Raw genomic sequence first — 24,777 nt, 5'->3', positions numbered from 1 at the left:
AACTGTTTTTTTTTGGTACCAGGGATCAAACTCGGGTCCTTCCGCTTGCCCAGCAGGCAGTGAAACCACTGAGCTAAATCCCCGGCCCAACATTTCATACTTTTAATGTGTCCCTGAGCCCATGAGCAATGTGTTGTATCATTCGATCTGTAAAGCTTACTGAAACACATTGTGCAATGTGAGTAAATGCTTTTGTCTTTTTTTAATCTGTAAAGAATAATATTATGGGGTGGGTTTTTTGTTGTTGTTTTATTGTAGCCAGGGTCTCACTATGTAGCCCAGGCTGGCCTCAAACTCGCTCTTGCCTCAGCCTCCTGAGTGCTGGGATTACAGGCGTGCTCCACCACACCTGGCTGCCTATTATGCTTTTATGATTTCAGTAAAAAGCAGCATCCTGGTTCCCATTTGTTCTCCCGCAGTGTGTGTGTTTTGAGCTCTGTTCATGTTGACACTGGTAGATCACAGTCATTTACTCTGTGGTGTCTCAGGCCTTTGGATGACTGTCTCTAGCAGGAATTGCTATGTCCATGGCTTGACCTTCTTGGCTTTTCCAGACGTTGCTCAGGAGAAGCTGTGACCTCTGCAGCTACCAACTCTTGCCATTTCCCACCATGCTGCAATGAGTTAATGTCCTGGGACTCTGGGATACTTACTGCGCCCCTGGTCTGGACCAAAGGGTAGCTCAGTGTGGTTTCCATTTACATTTCCCTGATTATCAGTGAAATTGGGCATCCTTTGAAATGCTTATTGCCCGTGTCCTCATGACTCGTGTTCATATTCTTTGTCCATTTCTTGTGCTAGAGTAGTTGCACTTACTGATGTGTGGGGTTGGTGAAAGCATGCAGGCTAAGTACTGATCCTTTGTTTCCTATGCATAAAATAAATGCACAAACCGGGGCAGTTGCTTGGCTTGGCTTGGCGTCTTGTCGGTCTTGTTGATAACGTATGTCTTTTTTTTTTTTGGTACTCGGGTCCTTGCGCTTTCCAGGCAGGCAGCGGAACCACTGAGCTAAATCCCCGGCCCAAACGTATGTCTTCTTAGGATGTGGAACCAGCAGTGGAATCAAGCAGGATGTTGCTTTCAGTTTCATTTCATTTTATTTTATTTTATTATTATTTTTTGGTACCAGGGATTGAACTCATGTCCTTGCGGTTGTCCAGCAGGCGGCAAAACCACTGAGCTAAATCCCCAGCCCCCCCTCTTTCAGTTTCATTTTAAAAGTCTTACTGGTGGCCTTCTGGCACTGTCCCCAGGGAATGGCAGTTGGCCCAGCTGGTGAGGTTTTCTGCAGCTCTGGGGGTCCCCAACAGCGCTGCCCATTCTGCCTCCTCGAGCCTCTGCCAGGCTCTGGTCCGAGTTCCAGGAACCTTGACCCAGCAGTGAGTATTCGCAAGAGGCAAAACACACCCCTTCCCCTTAGATCTGTTGGCTCAGGTGCTTGCCACCCTCCCTGCCTCCCTGGCTCCTTCAGGACTCGGCTCTGCCTACAGACCCTGACCCTGCAGGCCTGGGCCATCCTCGCTGTCCACAGCGACTGTGCGTGCCAGCCCTGCATGGCACAGCAAGCCACAGCTGTGTTCCCCCTTCCCAGACTTCCCTGAAGCAGCCAGCTCCCGCTTTCTGCCCAGGCCTGGGCCACCAGGAGCACAGGGCTCTCTCTGCGGGGTGGACAGCGTCCCCGCCCTGTAAGTCGGCGCCAGGGAGGCGAGCTGAGAACAGAAGGGGGCGCTGCGAGGCGCAGAGGATGAGCCCGGTGCCGCGGTGACTGGTGGGGAGTTTGTGTGTGTGAGGGCGCAGACTGGGAGCCCTGCTCCAGCCCGGGGTCTTCCAGGCCCGTGGACAGGGCCGCCGGGAAAGCCGAGATGAAAGAGCAATGAGCTCAGAGAAGAGGCCAGATTTGAGCCCTCTGGTTTTTCATCCATAACGGAGAAGTGGTCCAAAGTCAGCTGTGGTGTTGCAAACCTGTAATCCCCTCTAGAGGCCGAGGCAGGAGGACTGCTGGGAATTCAAGTCCAGTCTGGGCCACATAGTGAGTTCATAGCCAGCTTGAACCACATAGTCAGGCCCTGTCTCCAAAAAACCAACCAAATAAATAAATAATCTGAGGGCTGGAGTGTAGCTGAGTGGAAGAGCGCTTGGCTAGCATCCATGAGGCCCCGAGTTCATTCTTAGCACTTAGAAAAACAAGAGATTAAAAAATAATAATAATGTGCCCAGTTGCACTCCAACACAAATCACACTTGTGCTCCCAGAAGACAGGCTAGGTAGGGTCTTTGTACCATCTCCAATATGAAAACTATCCATCCACAGTAGAGTAGATGAATACATGGTGATTTATTATTTGTAATTTTAAAAAGTAAGGAGAACAAAGGAGCTATGGCTAACTATGACTATACGCAATAATCTGAATGGCTCCCATAAAAATGGTGTTAAGGGGCCGGGGATTTAGCTCAATGGCGCCACACCTGCCTTGTGGGCACAAGGTCCTGAGTTTGATCCCTGGTACCAGAAAAAAAAAAAAATGGTGTTAAATGCAGCAGTCAAGGCTGGGACTGCTGCTCAGTGGAAGACAGGAAAGCTGTCCTGTGTGACCCTGTTATATGCAGAGAATGCACCGAGTGGTTAGACGTCCAGAGGGTGGCCAGTTGGTGGGATTATGAATGCAGCTCTGGTTATAAGAGAGCGCCTGAGGTCTTACAATATTTTGTCTCTTGATTTGAGTGCTGATTACATGGTGTATATTCAGTTTATCAAAAATCCATCAAGCAAGTCAAGCATGGTGGCACTTACCTCTAATCCCAGTACTCCAGAGGCTGAGTCAGGAAGATCACCATGAGTTTGAGGATACCCTCGGCTACCTAAGGAGTTCAAGGCCCGCCTGGACTACCTAACAAGACCTTGTCTCAAAAAAAAAAAAAAAAAAAAATCCATCAAGCAAGCATTTAAAATATGCATACTTGTCTGAGTAGTGGTACCTGATCACCCTACTTGGGGAGGCTGAGGCAGAAGGATCCCAAGTTTGTTGTGTTGTGTTTTGTTTTTTGAGGCCGGGTCTTCCTTTGTAGTTCAGGCTGGTCCTGAACTCACTGTGTAGCCCAGACTGGCCTTGAACTTATGGTGATCCTCCTGCCTCAGCCTCTTGAGTTCTAATATTACAGGCATGCATCACCACATCCAGTTTCAAGATCCCAAGTTTGAGCCCAGCCTGGGCACTTTAGCAACTTAGCAAAAAATAAAAAAATAAATTTTTAACAAGGTCTAAGGAATGTAGCTCAGTGTGACGGCCTTGGGTTCAATTCCCTGTACTGAAAAGAGAAGAAAAAGAAAGGAAAAGAAAAGAAAGCATACTATTCTAAGTCTGTGGTACCATATGCAAAGCTTTAAAAAAGCTTGTAGGGTTTAGGCTAGTGTTGATGTTTCCATAATTAATAATCTAACTTTAGCAACAGATTATTATATCTACTTAGCATTGTTTCAAAAAAAAGTTAAAGCAGGGCTGGGGATTTAGCTCAGTGGTTCTGCCACCTGGCTCGAAAGCACAAGATCCCGAGTTCAATCCCCGATACCAAAAGGAAAAAAAAAAAAAAAGTTAAAGCAGGGCCAGGGATTTAGCTCAGTGGTTCCGGGGCCTGGTGCTCAGGCGCAAGGTCCTGAGTTCGATCCCCAGTACCAAAAAAAAAAAAAAAAATTAAAGGAGCATATAGTATTTCTGGCCAAACACACATTAATAAGCAAGCCAAGAAAGCATGTTTATAATTTCTGCCTTAGAAGCTATTTTACAAAAGAAATAACCCCAGTTTTGACTGTGGTAGGATTTTTCTCCTATAGAATCCGGTACATGAGAAAGTAGCTTATGTGCTCTCTCCACATCCAGTTCTCTGTGTAGATTCACCCTCTTAACCCCCAGTATCAGGGCAAAGAGCCGTTTCTAGAACTGTGCCGAATGTTGAGACTCTGGCTTGCTAGACTTGAGGTTTTGGTCCAGAAGGAACCCAAGCCTGGATGACTGCTCCCGCAGGAAACTAGAACCCAGCGGTGACCACCTGCTTCATCATTCAGTTTTCAAGAAAGCCAGGGTGGAGGTGCAAGCCTGTGATCTCAGCACTCAGGAGGCTGAGGCAGGAAGATTGTTGTGAGTTCGAAGCCAGCCTGGGTTACATAGTGACTTCAAGGCCAGCCTGAACTACACAGCAAGACCCTGTCTCCCCCGCTCCAAAAAAGGGCAAATTCCACTTTAAAAAAAAATAGTGTTAGAGAGTGAACCCAGGGCCTCATGCATGTATGCTAGTCAAGCACTTTAACACTGACCTACAGCCCCAGCCCTTTTTATTTTTTTTTGAGACAAGATCTCTCTAAATTGCCCAGGTTGGTCTCAACTTTCTGTCTTCCTGCCTCAGCCTCCTGAGTGCTGGGATTATAGGTGTGTACCACCATGCCCAACAAGTGCAGCCCCCGCCTTTTGGTACCAGGGATTGAACCCAGGACCGTGTGCTTACGAGGCAGGCATGGCGCCACTGAGCTAAATCCTTGGCCCAGTGCAGCCCTTTTGATCATCCATCTGGTTATTATGCCACTAGGCTGCAAAGGTTCCTGTTCAAAAAATTCATATATTGGGCTGGGGATTTAGCTCAGTGGTTCCAGCACCTGCCTCGCAAGTGCAAGGTCCTGAGTTTGATCCCCAGTACCCCCCCCAAAAATTCATATATATAGCTAGGCGTTGTCGTGCACACCTGTAATTCCAGCACCCCAGCACTCTGGGAGGCTTAAGCAGGAAGACTGCAACTTAGTGACCTGGTAACACTGTATCTCAAAAAAAATCATACACACACACATGTGCATACACCCACGCATATACATACACACACATACACACACAAGCAGAAAGTAATTCAACCTGATACTGTAATAAATGAAAAGTTACTAGAGGTAGGAAATAGGAGATCAGTCCTCCCCAGCTCGAGCTAGATGGCTGTCTTTCAAGAAGAGTCTATGTTTAATTTCACAATTCCATGACAGGCGTTCTGGTCAAAGAGCCCTGGTAGGCAGCACTAGACAGCAGCTTCAGCTAAATTTGAGCCTGGCCTGGCCACCGGAGCCAGTTTGTGTTCTCACTGGCCTTGTGGAATGAGTAAGAGTTTATCCCAGGATAAGCTAGGGCACTGGATCCTAACGTTGCCTTCAATACTGCCTAAGAGCACTCGAGAGGCTGAGGCAGGAGGATCACTGAATTCAAGCCCAGCTTGAACTATATAACAAGACCCTGGCTCAAAAACAAAACAAAACAAAATTAATTAATTTAATTAAAAATATACTACCCAAAAGTCACAGAGGTAATTCAGTGGCAGAGTCCCTGTATGGTAAGCCAGCGGCTCCAGGCTCAAATCTCCATCACCTTGGGAAGAGTAGGGGGTAAAATGCCAAATAAAGCTTTCCAAATTGAAAAGATTAATAAAATATCTGCTCATCACAACAAGGATGGTAATTCAGGAGGTTTGCAGGATGCAGAGAAATGGACCAGAGTGTAAACTTGTACAGGATTTTTACAAAGCCAGGCGTAGTGGTGCACACCTGTAATCACAGCACTCAGGAGGATGAGGCAGGGGGATTGTCAAGAATTCGAGGCCAGGGCTGGGGATTTAGCTCAGTGGTTTCGCTGCCTGCTGTGCAAGTGCAAGGACCTGAGTTCTATCCCCGGTATCAAAAAAAAAAAGAATTCAAGGCCAGCCTGGGCTTCAGTGAGTTCAAGGCAAGCCTGAACTACAGAGTGAGACCTTGTGACCAAAAAATAAAAATAGGGCTGGGTATGGTGGTACACCCACCCCTGCACTTCCAGCACTTGGGAGGCTGAGGCAGGAGTTTAAGGCCAGTCTGGGCTACATAGTGAAAGCCTATCTCCGGGAGAGGAACATACTGCATTTTATTGATATGGAAAGTGTCTATTTTAGGTGAAAAAACACATTTCAGAATAATGTGAGCAGACACTTCTTTTGTGTGACCTCATGCCAGGTCTCTCTATTTTTTACCCCCCGGTACCGGGAATTGAACTCAGAACCTTGAGCTTGCCAGGCAGGCACGGCGCCACTGAGCTACATCCCCAACACCAGGTCTCTTCTGAACACCGCATGTGCAGCCTCTGTTAACCATTCCCTGACCGAGACACACACCCATTTCACAGGCCAGCGAATGGGGCTTAAAGAAGCGGTGTGCATCTCCCAAAGCCAGGCTGTCTGGCTTCCACGGCCCTGATAGACATTTGGGTAGCGCCTTGAAGATGAGAAAGGATTCCCTGAATGTCTCCTATGAGCCTCATAGTGGTCTCGGACCACTTCTCTGTTATGGATGAAAAACCAGAGGGCTCAAATCTGGCCTCTTCTCTGAGCTCATTGCTCTTTCATCTCGGCTTTCCCGGCAGCCCTGTCCACGGGCCTGGAAGACCCCGGGCTGGAGCAGGGCTCCCAGTCTGCGCCCTCACACACACAAACTCCCCACCAGTCACCGCGGCACCGGGCTCATCCTCTGCGCCTCGCAGCGCCCCCTTCTGTTCTCAGCTCGCCTCCCTGGCGCCGACTTACAGGGCGGGGACGCTGTCCACCCCGCAGAGAGAGCCCTGTGCTCCTGGTGGCCCAGGCCTGGGCAGAAAGCGGGAGCTGGCTGCTTCAGGGAAGTCTGGGAAGGGGGAACACAGCTGTGGCTTGCTGTGCCATGCAGGGCTGGCACGCACAGTCGCTGTGGACAGCGAGGATGGCCCAGGCCTGCAGGGTCAGGGTCTGTAGGCAGAGCCGAGTCCTGAAGGAGCCAGGGAGGCAGGGAGGGTGGCAAGCGCCTGAGCCAACAGATCTAAGGGGAAGGGGTGTGTTTTGCCTCTTGCGAATACTCACTGCTGGGTCAAGGTTCCTGGAATTCACAGTCTGCCTTGAATTCCCTATGTAGCCCAGGTTGGCCTCAAACTTGCAGCAATCCTCCTGTTTCAGCCTCCTGAGTGCTGGGATGATAGAACCGTGACTTTGTGTCTAGCTGGTTTAAATCGACGTTATTTTCAGTTCTAGAATTTCACTAAATAGAGGAAGTGTTGCAGATTACATTGGTTGTATAGAGGACTGAAACAAAGTGACAACAAAGAAAAAGCAGATGGGTTATTTCAGTTACTTTCCCTGTAAAGTGGGGACAGCAAACTGGAACTGCTGAGAAATAACGGATTGGTTAACATCGGGTTGCCTTGGATTGCCTGTGCTGTGTAAGGATGAAGCTAGAGGGTCCTTCATGCTTCCTGGTTTCATGACAAGTCATGGCTTGGCTTCTTGGGATCATGGGGAGCTTGAGCATGGGTGACTCTGTTTTGACTTTCATTCCGGGTAGCTGGAGCCCTGTGCAGTAGCTTAGCTCCAATGACGCCCTCCTGTAACTTTTCCTTAATATTTGAACATTTATTTTCAGTCCTTTCCAGTATAGCCCTGGGGTGAAATTGTTAAGCCATGGTCAGTCTTTGTTTCACTTTTTTAAGAACTACACTCTGTTTTCCATAGCTGATGAATCATTTTACATTCCCACCAGCAGCATACAAGGAATTTCAGCAACTTTTCCACGTGTTTAGCTACACTTTTGTTTGTTTTTGTTTTTTGAGACAGGGTCTCACTGTGCAGTTCAGGGTGGCCTTGAACTCACTAGGTAGCCCAGGCTGTCCTCTCATGGGGATCCTCCTGCCTCAGCCTCCCTCCTGATTACTGGCATTACAGGTGTATGCCACCACCGCCAGTGACCTCTGAGGACCTCTTATGTCCCAGGCACTGGCAGTAAGGCAGTGAACACATTCATCGCCAGCATACTAAGTCAAGACTTTTTAAAATCTTTCCTAGCCCTAGCTTCGTTTATGAAATTAAACCCAGGCCTGAATTCTCATGGGCAAACTCCCAAAGGACACCTTTAGGTGGGGCTGTGCTTGGTCTCTGATCCTCTGGGAGCTCCTACCTGGCTTCAGTCCCACCTTCTGGCCCAGGGCCCAGGTTTTACGATCCTGAACAAGTAGCTGATGAGTGTTTACTTTAGTACTTGGAGCTGAAACCAAGTGGGTCACTGGTCCTCCTGCTCTAACTCCTTCAGCTTCCTCCCTCCACATTCAAAACAAAAAATGTCTTTAAATCTTTCCAAATCCCCTTAAGAACACACCGAGAAGTTGCTCCCCTTTTTGGCCCAGGTGTCTGGGGCATGGGCAGGGAAGGCAAATCAGTGCTGGAGCTTTGGAAATGACTAAATACCCGGCTGGTTCCTGTGTTTATGAGCCAATTGCATCAATCGGAGTTTCGAGAATGCTTTCAGCTCTTTGTGGGAGCTGCCTGCTTCCTCCAGGGTTGGGATGTGGCCACGTGCAGGCTGGGGTTGGCACTGGGGTGGCACTGGCCTCTGCTTGGGCTGGCTGCTCACCGTCCCCATGAGCACTCAGCTTACCCACTGGGAAAATGGGCGTTCTCAATGCCCGCTGGCTTCTTTTCTTTTTTGGCACCGGGGATCAAACTTGGGACTTTGCCTTGCGAGGCAGGTGGCGGCACAACTGAGCTAAATCCCCCCCACTGGTTTATTTTCAGTATTTGATTTGTAGGTATCAGAGATCAGCCCTGCACCTCACTGAACGTGACGTAAAAGCGCTGGGCATCTCCTTTCGAGGGCTGGTCCTTCTGTGGCTGATGGGAGACATCCCACTCCTCAGGCACAGCTCCTTCTGCCTGTTGCTCTGGGGCCCTGGAGGTCACCATGTGGCCCAAATGGCACTAGTCTTTTCCTGCCAGTTACCTCTGCTTTATGACGTTCCCAGAGGGAGAGCCCGAGCCCAGGCACCCTGTGGAGCTGAGGGACTTTCCTCGTCTGCAGGTGCCCAGCGTCCTGCTGGCACTTGGTACCAGGCCAGTCTATCAGCCAATAAGAGCCTCCCACCTGCCTCTCCCAGGGCCGCCATCTGCCTCCATCTGCCTGTTCTGTCGAACTTCAGGCTGGGAGCAGAGAAAATGGCCCGCAGAGGAGCCCAGAAGCCTGATCCAAGCAGGGGCCATTGACTCTTCAGGAAGGACCCAGTGGCCTCTTCCTTAGGAGCCAGGGGACAGTGCCCCCACCCTGGCACAGCCTGGCTTATGACCCCTCTCCCCACAGTTCTGCAGAGACAGAGTACCACAGCCCCTCGCCTATTGGGGGCCTCAGCTACGTCCAGGGCCACACTCGAGTCCCTCTGATCAACCACACAGTGGGCCAGTGCCTGGACGCCACGGCGCAGAGGTTCCCCAACCGAGAGGCCTTGGTCATCCTCCACGAGGACATTAGGATGACCTTTGCCCAGCTTAAGGACCAGGTGGGTCCTGACCTTGAACCCTCGGCGTGGAGGGACTGGTTCCCGGGCTGCACTGGCTGGGTGCAGACGGAGAGGCGCACGTGACTCTGACTCTGGGGCTGCCCGAGGCCTCCAGAGCTGGCCGAAGGGTCGGGCCGAGGCAGAGGGGTGCCTCGGGAGCTCCTGGAGACTTGGCTTCACTGTAGACCTGCTCAGCCCTGTCCCTTTATCCCTGGTGATTCTGACGTGGGGCAAGGACTGGGGGTGGGAGTCGGGGTCCCTTCCTGTTTGCCTTGTGTCATTGTGCCCCATCTATTTGCACCAGGTGGACAAAGCTGCTTCTGGTCTGCTGAGCACTGGCCTCTGTAAAGGTGACCGCCTGGGCATGTGGGGACCCAACTCCTATGGCTGGGTGCTCATGCAGCTGGCCACTGCCCAGGCGGGCATCGTTCTGGTGAGGAGGGGTCTGCCTGGCACTGGGGGGCTGTGGGGGAGATGTCACTCAAGCGGAGCTCCAGGCTCCTTGGCTCCAAACCACACTGTGCCTGGCTGCTTTCAGACCCAGCAGTTCTTTCTCCTAAAGGGCCACCAAGTAGCTGGGGGTGGGGGGTGGGGGTCCTGCCTTGTGTCTTCTGAAAGCAGAGGGTGGAGTGTCTGCTCAGGACACTGAGGTACCCTTACTGTCTCCCCAGGTGTCTGTGAACCCAGCCTACCAGGCTATGGAGCTGGAGTATGTCCTCAAAAAGGTAGGAGGCATTCCTGCTGGGGGAGCAGTGTCTTCCGGCTGTCACAGAAGCTGACCAGGTTGGGGAAGGCATGCTGGGCGACACCACAGAGACAGTGTGGCTGGGACGAGGCCTCCACTCCACGGAGGGGTGGAGCTCACCCAAGGCTGGCGTGGACACTGGGAGTGTCAGGGTGGTAATGGCCACGTGTGTGTCTGTCTTGCAGTAGGGCAGGGTGTGCGTGTCAGGGGAACCTCGCATGTTCGGGAGAGATAGTGAGGACTCCCAGAGGCCCAGCTTGGGTCTTCCTGCTGACCACAGCTAGGGGGGCTCCCCTTCCACAGGTGGGCTGCAAAGCTCTCGCGTTCCCCAAGCAATTCAAGACCCAGGAATACTACAACATCCTGAAGCAGATCTGCCCGGAGCTGGACAAGGCCCAGCCGGGTGCCCTGAAGAGTAAGAGGTGGGTGTGTCCTGGACTTGGAACAGGCGGCTGGATCCCCTGGCAATCTCAGGATGCGTCCAGCCTCTCCCTGAGCCCTCCCTCAGACCCTGGCTCTCCCCAGGCTCCCGGATCTGACCACAGTCATCTCGCTGGACACTCCTCTGCCCGGTACCCTGCTGCTGGATGAGGTGGTGGCGACAGGCAGCACAGAGCAGCACCTGGCCCAGCTGCAGCACACCCAGCAGTCCCTGTCCTGCTATGACCCCATCAACATCCAGTTCACCTCGGTAGGGCACAGGTCTCCAGGCCCATGCCCAGCTGGCACCTGGTTCCCGCCCCTGTGCCCCTTCCATGGGGCTGGGACAGGAGAGCACCCTCTGGCAAACAGCAGCCTGTGTCCCCAGCCTACCCTCCGGGACCTGCCCACTCCCCTGCTCCCTTCCCAGTCCCGAGCTCCTCTGGGCAGTGGCCAAGGATGGGAAGGAAGCCAAGCTGTCACCTGCTTCTCTTCTCAGGGGACGACAGGCAGCCCCAAGGGGGCCACCCTCTCCCATCACAATATTGTGAACAACTCCAACCTGATCGGCCATCGCCTGCGCATGCCCCTGAAGGTGAGCTGCTCGCAGGACTTCCAGACAACTGACCTCACCTGGGTGGGGTGGCTTTGTTGGGCGCCTCCTGCTGGCCAGAGGACTCCATGACAGACCTGGCCTCCTGTCTCCATCTCTAGCCGCCACAGGAGTTGCGGCTGGTCCTGCCCAGCCCCCTGTACCACTGCCTGGGCTCTGTGGGGGGCACAATGGTGTGTATGCTGCATGGTTCCACTCTCCTCCTGTCCTCTCCAAGCTTCAGTGGCAAGAAGGCGCTGGAAGCCATCAGCAGAGAGAAGTGGGCATGGGTGGACAGGCTACCTGTGGGCTGATGAGACCTCCTACTCCTCTGTCCTGGGCCCTGACCCCTTCCCAAGATGTGGTCCCCCCAGCCTGGAGACCTAGGACCGGGTAGTAGGGGAGTCCCAGGAGTCCTGCCTTGAGCTTCTGCCTGTTCCCCTCAGCTTTGGCCTTCACAGTGGGGCAAGGTGGGAGGGAGTGGGACTTCCTTCACCTCCAAGCCTAATGTGGAGACCACCCCCCCTTTACACAGAGGCTCCATTCTGTACGGCACCCCCACGATGTTTGTGGATATCCTGAACCAGCCAGACTTCTCCAGTTACGACCTCTCATCCATACGTGGAGGTGGGATGGGGCCAACAATGGTCAGGGGTGGGGGACGAACAGGAAGGGCACTATAGAAATGTGGACGGGAGCTGGGCACAGTGGCACACACCGATGATCCCAGCGCTCTGGGAGGCTGAGGCAGGAGAATCATAAGTTCAAGTCCAATGGAGCAACTTAGGGATTTAGTGTGACCCTCTTTCAAAAAAAAAAATTCTTTTTTAAAGGGATGGAGATGTAGCTCCTTGCCAAGGCCCTGAGTTCCATTCTTAGTGTTGCAAAAATAAATACATAAATAAAAAGACAGGTGAGAAGGAGGCAAAGCCCCAGCGTCCCTGGACACCAAGCCAAGGCCAGCGTGGGGTACAGAACAGGCCCAGGGTCAGGAGAGAGAAGGGAATGTTTTCCCCTTGAATGAGTGGTGAAAGGGATCTATCTGCTGGGCCTGTGGAAGGAAGCGGGGGGCCGAGTCAGCTTCTCTCTGATCCAGGTGTGATCGCGGGCTCCCCTGCACCCCCAGAGCTGATCCGAGCCATCGTCAACAAGATGAATATGAAGGAGCTGGCGGTGAGTGGTGGCCGGAGCCCGGCTAAGGGCAGGAGAAGGAGAATGACAGTGACTGCAGGTGGCCCTCTCTGGGGAAAGCAGAGGCGGGAGACATCTGACCTCCCCAGCACCTGGCAAGGCCTAGAGAGAGGGGACGGGGGAGTTGATGTTATACAGACATAAATTTATTTTTATAGAAATCTGGGGCAGAAACGCAGTATGGAAGGCTATGCGGCGAAGCCCTGATGTCCTGTTAGACGTCCTGGCGGGCGGGGGCCGGTGGAGTTGGGCTGGGACAGGGTCTGATGTTTGTCTCCAAATGGTAGGGGAGGGGAGCGTGAGTCCGAGGATCACCTCACTCTCAGTCTGGGGTCAGCAAAAGGCTTCTCTGAGAGGAGCCCGGGCGGGGCTGGGCGGGATGGCTGGTGGGGGCAGCGGTCTGTGACCTCTCTGGGCCCATCAGGCGGCCTTCCAGGACGTGGTGGCAGAGGCTGAGGGAGGCGGTGGGAGTGGCGGTGGGAGGTCAGTAGTTTCTCCAGCAGAAGGCAGAGGCCGGTCACCAGGACTGGCCGGGTCGGAACCTGCAGGGAGGCAGGGATGGCTGTCAGGAGCCCAGTGGCCCACACGGAGCTGGAGGGCATGGTGAATCCTGGGCTGGGTGGTCCCCTCCTCTCCCTGTGAAATCGAGGCTCTGCCTGCCCGGCTCCCACCTGTTCAATGACGACCAGCTTTCTTGGACCTCTTGGTGGGGGACTTGCAGCTTCGGAAGGCATCTGTGTCACGGATGTGCTGGCCCCTGAACTTGGCAGGTGACGTGCAGGTGGCATCCGGGCGAGAAGTCTTGGCCTCCAGCCACCTGGAGAGACAGAGAGTTGCTGGGTGGGAAAATGTGTGGCAGTGCCAGTGGCAGGGAGGGGATGGGAGCCTCAGGCCGGGATAGACTTGAACCTGTGTCTCCCCCCGCCCATCAGTAGCTGATTGAACCCAGGGCCTTAGCTCTGAGCCACATCCCCAGCCCCCCCCCCCACCCTTTTTTTGGAGACAGGTTCTCCCTAAGTCACTAAGTTGGGCTGGGCTCCAATTTGCAATCCTCCTGCCCCAGCCTAGCAGAGTGCTGGGATTATAGACTTGCATCAGCACACCCGGCTTCATCTTCATTATAAAAACAGGGAAACTGACGCTCCCATGCCTATTAGTAGGTCTAGGATGTCCACCCAGGAAGTCTTAGTGCAGGGCCATCAAACAGGGATGCATGTGGCATGACTTGGGGCATTCTCACCGCCGAAGGCCCCGGAGCTGGCAGGTGCACTTCCAGGGGTTGCTGGTGAGGGTGAGGGTCTCCAGGTTGTCAAAGGGGAAGGTGGGGGGCAGCTGATTCAGGCGGTTGTTCTCCAGATGGACATGTTTCAGCGTGGTCACACCCAGGAAGGCACTGTCTGAGAACTGGGGAGGCGAGGGGGGCAGGAGTGAGCGTCCAGCCCCAGGCCCAGCCTCTCCCAGCTGTCCCTCAGAGGCAGGGTCTTTCCCTGGACAGAGCACTAGCACCTGGGCAGTTGCAGTCCCCCCCCACTTTTGAGACAGGGTCATGCTATGTAGTCCAGGCTGGCCTCGAACTACTAGTGATCCTCTTACCTCAGCCTCCCGAATGCTGGGATGATAAGCACGTGCCACCAAGCCTGGCTTGCAGTTGCAGTTTCAAAGCAGAAAGCTGCTTTGGCCAAGCTGTCTGGATGATCTAATCCCTGCAACCCCCTTGGAGATAGGTGTTTCCAATGTGCGGATGGCAAAATGGAAAAAGTGCTGTCCCTTGGCCAGGAGCACACTAGGGAGTCAACAGTAGCTGCTAGACCACACCCCACGCCCTGCACAAACACTGGACCTGGGGATGCAGCCAGAGTTTGGCCCCAGAAGCCCAGGCTGGCACACGGTGAACCTGGGCAGTGTTTGGCGGGGTGGGCAGTGGGCCCAGGGTCCCGGGACTTCCCCCAGCTCTGTCCTCAGTGCCTCTTTTTTTTTGGTATCGGGGCCGGGGGTGGGCATCGAACCCGGGTCCTTTCGCTTGCGCAGCAGGCGGCGAAACCGCTGAGCTAAATCCCTGGCCCTCTCAGTGCCTCCTTGCTGCCTGCCAGACTCTATTTGTGGAGCCACCTTGGTGGACTTCAGCCAGGTCAGTGGCTCCAGAGGAAATGTCCTATTGGTGCCCATGTCTTGGCCCTGGCACTGCATTTTCTGTCTGGCCTCCCTTGCCCCAAACCAGCCACAGGCTGTTCTGCCCATCAGACCGCTCCTGCCCTGGTGGGCACGGGGGCTGCCTCTTATAGCTGGGGCGGGGCCTGGACAGGCTGTCCCCTCCAAGGCTGGCTGCTGCCATGGGGATCTATCTGCCCTTGTTTCTGGGTCGAGGTGCCCTCTCCTGCAGCCTGGGTTGGGGTGTGACATTCTCTCTGAGACAGGGTCTCGCTGCATAGTTCATCCTGGCCTCGAACTCACTGTGGACCCCAGGCTGCCCTCAAATTCAGGGTGATCCTCCTGCCTCGGCCTCCTGAGTGTTGGGATGACAGGCGTGTGCCGCCATGCCCGGCTGGGGTGTGACATTCTTTAGTAACCAGACTGTCCTGATCCCTCTCCAACCCGGCCGAAGCCCCTGTGCGAGGGTGATTTTCCAGTCTCATCCAGTGTGGCCCCGCATGAGCATCTTGGGGTTCACAGGGCAGAGGATGAGGGAGGTGCACAGAGGACACAGGTCTGATGACAGGGTGGGAGAGAGGAGCCAGCAGTCTGGGGGACAGTGAGGGGAACCCAGGGTCATGTGGCAAGGGTTAACAATGGCATGCTCGCCTTTGCTCTTGCATGGAGCACTTGGGTACCGTGTCTGCAGCCTTTGGCCCCTGTGCCTTGATTTCCCCACGAAGTTGGAAGGCACCTGAGGATGCAGAGGATTACGTGTGTGGTGGACCGGTGGGAGCTAGGGGCGGAGCAGCACAACTGCCAGGCCTCTGGGCTGAGGAGCTCTTCCTGGGGTATCTGTTCTCCCTCTCGCCTGGCTCCCGGTCCACCTTAGCTCACAGGCTGGCCCCCACTAGAAACAGGGTCCCTTTGTGGGCCTGATTTTCCCAGCTCCTTAGCAAACAAACCTCCCTTTATGGGGCGCTGGGTGTACTGGAGACTGGGCGGAGCCCAGAGGAGGGGTGGAAGGCTCCACCAGAAGAGGTGGCTGGCACTCTAGGTGGGGTTTGAGAGCTTGAGGGGATGGATGCCTCCTAAGGGGCCATTTGTGGGGCCAGGGCAGCTCCCACTTTTCCCAGGAGGATTCAGCTGGCTGAGACAAGAAAGCTGGACAGGGATTAGGATGCTGGGGGATGGGGTGAGTGACAGGACACGGGGTGGGCAGAGATCTAAGCCACAGGGAATCGGAGGGCACAGCACAGTGCCCAGCTGGCTCCTGGCCCCCAGGCCTCCAGGCAGGGCGCAGGGAGCCAGGCCAGAGCTCTGCCATCGGGCACTCACCTTCTCCAGGCTGGTGTTGTCCAGCCACAGGGTCTCCAGGTAGCGGCCGAAGGACTGGAAGGCGTTGTCGGGAATGCTCTTCAGCGGGTTGTGTGACAGCTTCAGCTCTTCCACCACGCGCAGCTTGCTCAGGGTGGCAGCTGGGTAGCTGGACAGCTGATTCCTGTCCAGGTAGAACTTGGCCAGGTTCTCCACGTCGTCCAGGGCTCCGGGCTGCAGGGAGCTGAGTGCATTTTCTGACAGGTAGAGCCAGCGCAGGTCCTTGGCACCCTGGAAGGCGCCTGCCCGCAGCTCTCGGATCTTGTTGTTGTTGAGCTGCAGGATGAAGAGGTTAACCAGAGGGGACAGCAGCCCTCGGGGGAGCTCGGTCACTTTGTTGTGGTCCAGGTAGAGGTAGGTGAGCTCCGTCAGGTCGTCGAAGGCGCCAGGGCGCAGCACGCGGATGTCGTTGTGGGACAGGTACAGATAGATGAGCTGCTTGAGACCCCGGAAGGCGCCAGCGGCCACCTCTCGGATCTGGCAGTGCTGCAGGTGCAGCGACACCAGGTTCGGCATGGTGCGGAACGAGTTGGCAGCCAGCACCGGGAAGTTGTTGTGCTGCAAGTTGAGCAGCTTGGTCTTCTCAGACACCTTGGGGATCTTCTGCAGCCCCACCTTGTCACAGATGACGTGCTGCAGGTCACTGTGGCAGTGGCAGTTCTGGGGGCAGGCGGCCAGCGCCGGCAGCAGGCCGGCCAGGAGGCTGATGCTGAGCAGGAGCGTCGCACGGGCCATGGCCGGGATGCCTGGATGCCGGGCTGGAGGCAGCAGGAAGTTGTCGGCGGCACTTGAGTCTCCCGCCCTATATATTCTCCTGCCCTATTTATACGGCAGCCCTGACCACAGCTGGCAGCCTAGCCAGCTACTACGTGGAGCAGCGAGGCCACCGGACTTAACCCCCTCACGCCCAGAGGTGCATCCTGTCCTTGATGGCCAGGGGTGTGGGGGGCCCTTCCTGCAGGTGGCCACCATGCTGGGGGACCTGGGGCCTTCTTCCAGCCTTGCTTCTTGCTTCCTCCTCTGGGATGCAGCTGCTTCTCAGAATTCTTCCTTGACTGTTTTTAGGGGAAGAGGGAATAGTGGGTGAGGGAGTCCCGAGTTTGCACCAGAGAGAGGGAGGCGTTCCCAGAACTTATTTGTTTGCTTAAGTCTGAGTCTCTACCCCCTCCCACTGGCGGGGTGACCCGACCAGGAGGGAGGAAGCATGACTGGACAGCCGGATGCATCTCCTGCCGTCTGTCGGCCCTTTAATGGGGCTCTTGTGCGCTCTGGCATCTGGCTCCCCCTTCTGGCTCATACTCCAGAGCCCACCCTAAGGAGATGGGAGCACCTTCCCCAGCCTGGGCTCACTCACCTCTGACCCCTCTCCTCCCCCTAGGTGTGTGATTCTGTCCCCTGCACCCCACCTCCTTCTCCTAGGGCTGAAATGGAAGAATGAGGGGAGTGACCCACAAGACTGGCAAATGCACCTGGAGACCACAAGCCACTGACCAATTCCAGTGGCAACACTGCCCTCCCTAATCTCCCCAAAATATCCCCAACCCCTCACCACCCCCTCGCGGTCAGGTTCCACCCCGGGGGGTCTCAGGGTGGCGGCCTAGTGGCGCCGAGGTGTACTTGGCAGAGCCCACACCTGGGCAGTGGCCCGGGGACTGTGAGGACAGGCGAAGGGGCTGGATCCAGGCTGCCAGGCGCTAGGTCATGGGCAGCCTTACCCCCGGGCACCAGGTCCCTGTGCCCACTTGCCAGCCATCCAGTCCCGATTCCTGAGCACGGGACGACAGAGAGCAGGCAGGTCACTGGTCTGGCCCTAGGGTGAGCCCTGGGCCACCTGGAAAAGGGGGTGTCTATTGGGAGGAGGGATACAGGGAGAAGAGGAAATGGGCAAAGATCTGTTGGAATCAGGGGCACCACCCCCTCTGCCCATGCACCGCGCCCAGTGTGGGGCTTGGTCTTTCTCCCAAGCCCCTTCCCCTGCTTGCCTCGGGAATTGGGGGTCCCCCTCGGCTCAGCATTCCCTGATGGTTTTAGATTGGCTTTTGGTTTTTCTGTTGTTCAGGATGTTCCAACCACTAAAAAAAGAACGGGGGGGGGGGGATGCCACAAGCGGTTTAGATTCCTGCTCTGGCTATATTTTTATTTCGTTGGAAATAAATTTACCAGAACCTCTCCAGAGTTGGGGGGTCACCCAGCCCAAGGTCAGGCACTTGTCCTGGGTCTCGGCGAGGGTGTTGTGTCTGGGACAGACTGGCTTTCCCATCAAGTTTATGGGGCCTTTGGCTTGGAAGGGGAGATGATGTTGTGACTTGAAATCGGGAAAGTGGAGCAGCTTGAGGGTGGGGGAGCACGGGAGCCACAGGCAGACGTGTGGCTGTCTAGGGACAGAATGGCTTCCCTGCTGTCAGTTTTATGACCTATCTGGGGTCCCCTAATCGATCTGAGGGGGCGCTCTGCCTCCTGACCCCTGCCACTCCCCATCCCTCTGCAGTCCACGCACTCCCCCCAGACACCATTTCTGGGCTCCCTAGGTTGCTTATGGAACCACGGAGAACAGTCCTGTGACCTTCATGAACTTCCCTGAGGACAGCCTGGAGCAGAAGGCCGAAAGTGTGGGCAGGGTCATGCCGCACACGGAGGTGAGCCTGGGCGAGGACCCCCAGAACCCTGCTCTCGCCCCTGGGGCATCTGCTGCTCTCTCTTAGAGATGCACACAGCCCGGAGATGCCAGAGCCCCGCCGCAGGGTTCCGCTGGGGCTGGCCAGGCTCTGTCTGTCCTGCAGCTCGGGAGGGGAAGAGCTGGGACAGCAGCCCTGAGCAGCTGCCAGCTGAGCTCTCCGCAGCTCCCTTCCTGTCTGAGGTGTGTTTTTGCCAAGCCCACTGTCTGTTTCGGGGCAGCCAGGGTAGCCTCAGAGAGGAGCCTGGGTACAGATTTTTCCTCCACAGCTCTTTCTTCCCCATGGGCCCCTCCTTCTCGCTCTAGCAGAGTTCTGCCTGGGCCTGGGCATAAACACTTGTTTTCCCTACATCCTGTCCTTTGGGGGTCCTGTGTACCTTACCCCAGAGCACATCTCGAAGTCCAGCTTCCAGTCCAGACTCCTTTCCCACTTCAACACGGGCGCTTTCTGCCAGGTGGCCCAAGTTCCCCTGGCCCTGGCTGGGTGCCCACACTTAGGTCTAACAGCCACCTGCCACCCTCCCTGGCATGCCCCTCACTGGAAGGCAGACAGGTAGGCTTAGTTGTGCCCATTCCCCAGGTCAGACACCGAGGCACAGAGTCTCAGCACCGCTTGGCACTGGGCTCTCAGACTCTGGCCCCCGTTCACATGGTACTGCCATACCCCACCCTCTCTGGCTTCTCTGTTTGCTGCTTAAGGAAAGGGAGAGTAGATGCCCTCCCTTCTGCTGCTGGCCTGGCCCCGCGCAGGCCTCCTTCTCTGTGACAGCTCCCTGCCCACTGTGTCCTCAGCACCCCCTGCCCAGGGCTCCACTGGGCTTTCGTGCCTAGCTCTAGTCGGTGCCTGCTGGTGAGCCCACTCCCTTGCCTGAGCCCGATGGGCAGAGCCGGGCCCTCCTTAGTGGGGAGAGAGGCAAAGGACCCCCATTCCCGAGCGCTGCCCGGCCTGAAGCTGCCCTGTCCCAGGCCCAGATCGTGAGCATGGAGACCGGGGAGCTGGCAGCGCTGAACACACCGGGGGAGCTGTGCATCCGCGGCTACTGCATCATGCAGGGCTACTGGGGCGAGCCGGACAAGACCTCCGAGGTGGTCGGGCAAGACAAGTGGTACCGCACAGGGTGAGCCGGGGGCTGGGCTCGGCTGCTGCTGTAGCAGAGGGGGAGTCCGAGGCTGAGCTGAGCCTTAAACTAGCACAGGTGGGTGGGCTGCTGAGAGGGCCCCGCCCATCCCAAGGACTTAATTTCCAAAAATGTGAACAGCGTGGGGAACCACAACAAGCACTAAGGCAGGATGTGAGGACAGGGCGCCACCCCTACACCCCAAGATCGGAGCCAGGTTCCAGCCTCTCATTGGCTCGCTCAGCATGTTCCCATGACATCCCCGTTTGCCAGCACTGTCCCCGGCCTGGGCACCCAGTGGGAAGCAACATGACTTCCCACTGGTCTGGGAAAGGCAGACAGATAATTTCTTTTTTTATTTTTCTTTTTTTGAGGGGCGAGGGATGGTTTGAGACAGGGTCTTGCTATGCAGTCTAGGCTGGCCTTGAATTGGAGTCCTCCTGCCTCAGCCTTCCAAGAGATGGGATTATACATGTGAACCATCACAACTGGAAGAAAGCCAGATAATTTCACATATCAAAACATTAAAAGGAGCTGGGTGTGGTGGCACACACCTGTAAGCCCAGCACTTGGGAGGCTGAGGGAGAGGATTGCTATGAGTTTGAGGCCAGCCTGGACTAGATAGCGAGACCCTATCTCAAAATAAATAAATAAACAAACAAACAAACAAATAAATAAGGGCCAGGGATTTAGCTCAGTGGCACCGTGCCTGCCTTGCAAGTGCAAGGTCCTAAGTTCGATGCCTGGAACCGCAAAATACATACATACATACATACATACATACATAAATAAATAAATAAAAATTAAAAGAGCTGGTGTGGTGGGACATCTCTGTAAACTCAGCACATGGGAGGCTGAGCAGGGTAGGCCGGCAATGGTGGTGCATGACTGTATCCCAGCCGTCGGGAGGCTGAGACAGGAGGATCACCATGAGTTCCAGACCAGCCTGGGTTCCGTAGTGAGTTCAAGGCCAGCCTGATCTACATAGCGAGACCCTGTCTCAAAATATAAAACAAAACAAAAAAATTAAAAGCTGGGTGTAGGGCCACATACCTATAACCTCAGCACTCTGGGAGGCTGAGGCAGAAGGATCGAAGTTGAAGCCTGGTCTTAGAGACTTAACAAGACCCTGTCTCAAAATAAAAAATAACAAGGGCTGGGGATGTAGCTTACTGTGAAGACTTTGGGTTCAATCCCTAGTACTGAAAAAAACCATACACACTCAAGGGTATTATGGGAGAAAAAGTAGCTTTGGTAGTAGAGGGCTCGGGAAAGCTTTCTGTAGACTGAGTGGTCAGAGAAGGTCTCTGGAAATATTTAGCTAAGAGCTGATGATAAAAAAGAAGCAGACCAGGCATGGTGGCGCTTGTCTGTCATCCCTGCACTAAGGAGGCTGAGGCAGGAGGATCACTGAGAGTTTGAGGACAGCCTGGGCTCCACAGTGAATTCAAGTCCAGCCTGGATTATATGGCAAGACCCTGTCTCAACAAACAAACAAAAAAGAACCAGACAAGAAATAATATTATAGATACAGAAAGGGGGGTGGGGAGACAGACAGACAGAGACAGACAGACAGAGAGAGGCATGTGATAGGGACTGTCCTGGCTTGCTTTTCTCTGTCTGCTCATCTGGACTGTAAAGTCCAGGGGCTGTGTCTCGTTCTTGCTGTGTATCCCAGAGTCTAGAGCACAGAGGGACATGTATGTAGTAGGTGCTCAATAAATGTTAGCACAATCGAGGAAATGAACCAGCAGATGAAGCAGAGGCAGAGAGAGGCCATTCCCAGGCTTTCCCTACAGAGACATCGCCACCATGGATGAGGAGGGCTTCTGCAGGATCGTGGGGCGCTCGAAGGACATGATCATCCGGGGCGGTGAGAACATCTACCCTGCGGAGCTGGAGGACTTCTTCCACAAGCACCCGCAGGTGCAGGAGGTGCAGGTGAGGCACTGGCCGGGCAGCAGCCTGGGCAGGACCCCAAAATAGGAAGTGCTGGGAGACCATGGTGTCTGATGCTCATCTTTGCCCCTGGAAGGTGGTGGGAGTAAAGGACCAGAGGATGGGTGAGGAGATCTGTGCGTGCATCCGGCTGAAGAGTGGGGAGACCACCACGGAGGAGGAGATCAAAGCTTTCTGCAAAGGGAAGGTGGGTGAGCAGCTCTGCCCTGGGGAGCCTGATTCCCCACCTCCACCTTCAGACCTTGCATGGCCTCATGCGTTACCTGTCTGCCCTGCAGATCTCCCACTTCAAGATTCCCCGCTACATCGTGTTTGTCACCGACTACCCCCTCACCATCTCAGGAAAGGTGCGTCAGGGACCCAGGTGCCCCACTTCAGCCTCGCTCAACGATGAGCAGGAGACACTGGCTGGGAATAGGGTGACCAACCAGTCACCTCATCCTGGTTTACGCTGGATGTTTTGTTTGTTTTTTTGAGACAGGGTCTCGCTGTGCAGTTCAGGCTGGCCTTGAACTCACTGTGTAGCCCAGGCTGGCCTTGAACTCATGGCAATCCTCCTGCCTCAGCCTCATAACGGCTGGGATACAGTCATGCACCACCTTTGCTGGCCTACCCTGGACTGTTTTTTTTTGGTGCTGGGGATCAAACTTGGGACCTTGCACTTGGAAGGCAGGCAGCAGAACCACTGAGCCAAATCCCCGGCCCTACCCTGGACTTTTTTGATCTTAACACTAAAAGCCTAAGAAATCCCCCTGCCTCCGGACCTAGACACACTGCCATGTCTGGGCGCCCACTGTGCTCGGCCCCAGCCTCATTGTCCTTGTCCTTCATCTAGGTCCAGAAATTCAAACTCCGAGAGCGGATGGAAGAGCACCTGAAACTGTGAATCAGAGAAGGGGTCCATCCGGGCCCGCCTCGTCCCTCCCATGTCCCCGGGTCTTGGTGCCTGGGCACAGATCCGTGTGCCTGAGCTCTGCTGGCGTGCTCTGTCGGTAGCTGGCAGGGTAGAGGGGGAAGAGACCCGTGTGATTGTGCACGAGTTCTTTGCCGTGCATTGGCCACTTAATGTGACCCTTGCCTCATCCCTTTGAGTTTCCACCTCACTTTTTTCTTTTGTAGACTTTCCTTACTTAATTCTTTCCCCTACTCTTGCCAGATTAGTCCAGCAGGAAACATTCTTTTTAAAAATAACAGCTTCATTGAGATATAATTCACATACTACCCAATTCGCCCATTTTTAAACTTGTTTTTTAGGCAGGGTCTTATGAAGTTGTCTAGGCTGGCTTTGAACTTGAGATCCTCTTGCCTCAGCTTCCTGAGTAGCTAGGGTTACAGGCATGCATCAATGGACTGGCTCACCTTACCCATTTAAAGTATCCAATTTTTCAGTGGTTTTTAGTATATTCATATATATAGCCAAAGCCAATTTCAAACATTTTTATCACTTCAAAAAGAAACCCTAAACCCTCTAATTATCACCACCCTTCCTCCCCAATCAGCCCAATTTTTATTGTCTTCTATTTTACTTTTTTTGGTACTGGGGATCGAACTTGGGTTCTTGCGCTTGCGCAGCAGGCAGCAAAACCACTGAGCTAAATCCCTGGCCCTCTATTTTACTTTTTGATCATTAAATCTAGGGCTTCCCTACAGATAAATCAGGCTATACCTTGACTCAAGAAATAAAAAACAGCTGGCTTTCACGAGGTGTGAGTATTGTCACTCCGTGCCAACCTCCAAAATGACAAGCTTTGCAGAAGAGAAAGTAGATTTATGAGGCACCTAAGCATGGTAGCAGCTGCTTAGTGGATTAAAGAAAAAGCTTCCCTCACAATGGAAACTCTGTCCCTCAGATCTGGATTTGTTTTCTCACTTCTTGCCTGAGTAACCTGGACAGTCCCCCATCCCCAGCATTCCCCAGGGCCTGGAGTCCGTGGCCATAACTGGCAGCATGAATCGGCCATAACAAAACCCACACGTAGATCAACAGAAGTTTGTTTGTTTTTTTAATCACTTCTGTGTTTAGATTCACAGGGTTGGAGTACTCACTGGCCTTCACAAAAACAAACAATCTCATACCGGCCACCTGCGAACCGTATCCCTTCTCTAGAGAAACTGCATAAAAGGCTTCAGCTTCCTCCCAAAGGGTGGATTGAAGAAGGGGGTGATTTAGGGTCAGGACATGGTGATTAGAGGCAGATGTGTAATCAACCTCCCTGCCTCACTGGGCGTTTTGGAGAAGGGTGGCCTCTGTGTGATCTGGGGTGGCATTTTGTTGGGCACCTGATACCAAAAGTTCACCCAGCTGACACTGGCCCAGGCCCAAGTACTTTTCAGGTCCCTGAAAAGTAACCCTCAGTGACTGTTAGCAGCATGACCACAGGTCAGAGATGTCACTACAGCAGAGCTAGGAGGGGACTAATAACGTATTGCTCAGCCACATGCACTCGGTTTAGTGATGGGGCTGAGGTTTTGCTGTGTTGGCCAGGGTAGTATCAAACTCCTGGGTCCGTGCATTCCTGCATCAACAGCCCAAGAAGGACTGCAGGAATGTGGCACCATGCTGCTTCAAAATTGGCGATTTTAAAAGTCCACCAGGTGGGCGTGGTGACACACGCCTGTGATCCCAGCATTCGAGAAGCTGAGGCTGGAGGACTTCTGAGAGTTCAAGGCCAGGCTGAACTACAGAGCGAGAATTTGTCTCCAGACAAAGCAAGAAACTAAAAGCAAGCAAGGCAAGAGGGTTTATCAGGTTTTCCCTCAGTTTCTGTTCCCAGTTGGAAGAGAGGAACTCTCCTCCTGCCTGCAGCCCTTACTATTACCAATTTTGACCCAAACCGGTCCTTCTTCTCTCTGAGAATCATAGGTTGATAAACGAGATCAAGGACTGATCAAGCAGTGAAGGAAGCTTCATTCTTGGCACTGCCCCACTTCAAGGAAGATGTGGTCAAAGTCACACAGCTGGGATTAGACATGCCTGTCATCCAGCTGCTTGGAGGCTGAGATGGGTTTGGCCTGGTCATCAGCCTGAGACCCGGGAGACAGGAACCTACACACACAGCCAGTGTATTATTACAGATAAGCAGCCAGGGATAGCAGGAGCCCAGGATTTATTTTGAGCCTGTCCTCCAAAGCTGCCCGGTGTGGATGGAGCCTCATCTGTGTGTGCCCCACTTACTCTGCAGCTGAAGGGCCTTGGAAACCAGCCCGCCCTTGGAAAACAGTGCATCTCGGGACCA

At 54.3% G+C, this 24,777-nt stretch overlaps 2 protein-coding genes across 2 annotated transcripts in view; one reads left to right on the top strand and one right to left on the bottom strand.

The window, feature by feature from the left end:
- Acsf2 (acyl-CoA synthetase family member 2) overlaps positions 1-23,241 on the top strand; it is a 28,670-nt gene extending 5,429 nt beyond the window's left edge. The window contains exons 2-16 of the mRNA XM_004859690.4: positions 9,140-9,335; positions 9,640-9,768; positions 10,007-10,060; positions 10,384-10,502; positions 10,606-10,771; positions 11,000-11,095; positions 11,215-11,372; positions 11,628-11,719; positions 12,189-12,265; positions 18,319-18,426; positions 19,431-19,582; positions 21,382-21,523; positions 21,618-21,728; positions 21,820-21,888; positions 22,377-23,241. Coding sequence (XP_004859747.1) covers positions 9,140-9,335; positions 9,640-9,768; positions 10,007-10,060; positions 10,384-10,502; positions 10,606-10,771; positions 11,000-11,095; positions 11,215-11,372; positions 11,628-11,719; positions 12,189-12,265; positions 18,319-18,426; positions 19,431-19,582; positions 21,382-21,523; positions 21,618-21,728; positions 21,820-21,888; positions 22,377-22,427 — 1,720 coding nt within the window. The 3' untranslated portion in view covers positions 22,428-23,241. The remainder of the gene's footprint in view (positions 1-9,139; positions 9,336-9,639; positions 9,769-10,006; positions 10,061-10,383; positions 10,503-10,605; positions 10,772-10,999; positions 11,096-11,214; positions 11,373-11,627; positions 11,720-12,188; positions 12,266-18,318; positions 18,427-19,430; positions 19,583-21,381; positions 21,524-21,617; positions 21,729-21,819; positions 21,889-22,376) is intronic.
- Positions 12,412-16,644, bottom strand: Chad (chondroadherin). The gene is made up of 4 exons (XM_004859689.3): positions 15,752-16,644; positions 13,524-13,687; positions 12,955-13,100; positions 12,412-12,825 (listed from the first exon to the last, which is right to left on the bottom strand). The coding sequence occupies exons 1-3, from the start codon at positions 16,523-16,525 to the stop codon at positions 12,959-12,961; spliced, it is 1,080 nt and encodes a 359-aa protein (XP_004859746.1). The 5' UTR covers positions 16,526-16,644; the 3' UTR covers positions 12,412-12,825; positions 12,955-12,958.
- Positions 23,242-24,777: the final 1,536 nt, after the last annotated feature.

This window comes from Heterocephalus glaber, unplaced genomic scaffold (assembly GCF_053883595.1).
Source record: "Heterocephalus glaber isolate CG9 unplaced genomic scaffold, H.glaber_assembly_v1.0 deba00001773, whole genome shotgun sequence".
In the NCBI taxonomy this organism is placed as follows: Eukaryota; Metazoa; Chordata; class Mammalia; order Rodentia; family Bathyergidae; genus Heterocephalus; species Heterocephalus glaber.
Note: the sequence above shows the minus strand (reverse complement) of the source record. Positions and strands in the feature narration are given on the sequence as shown.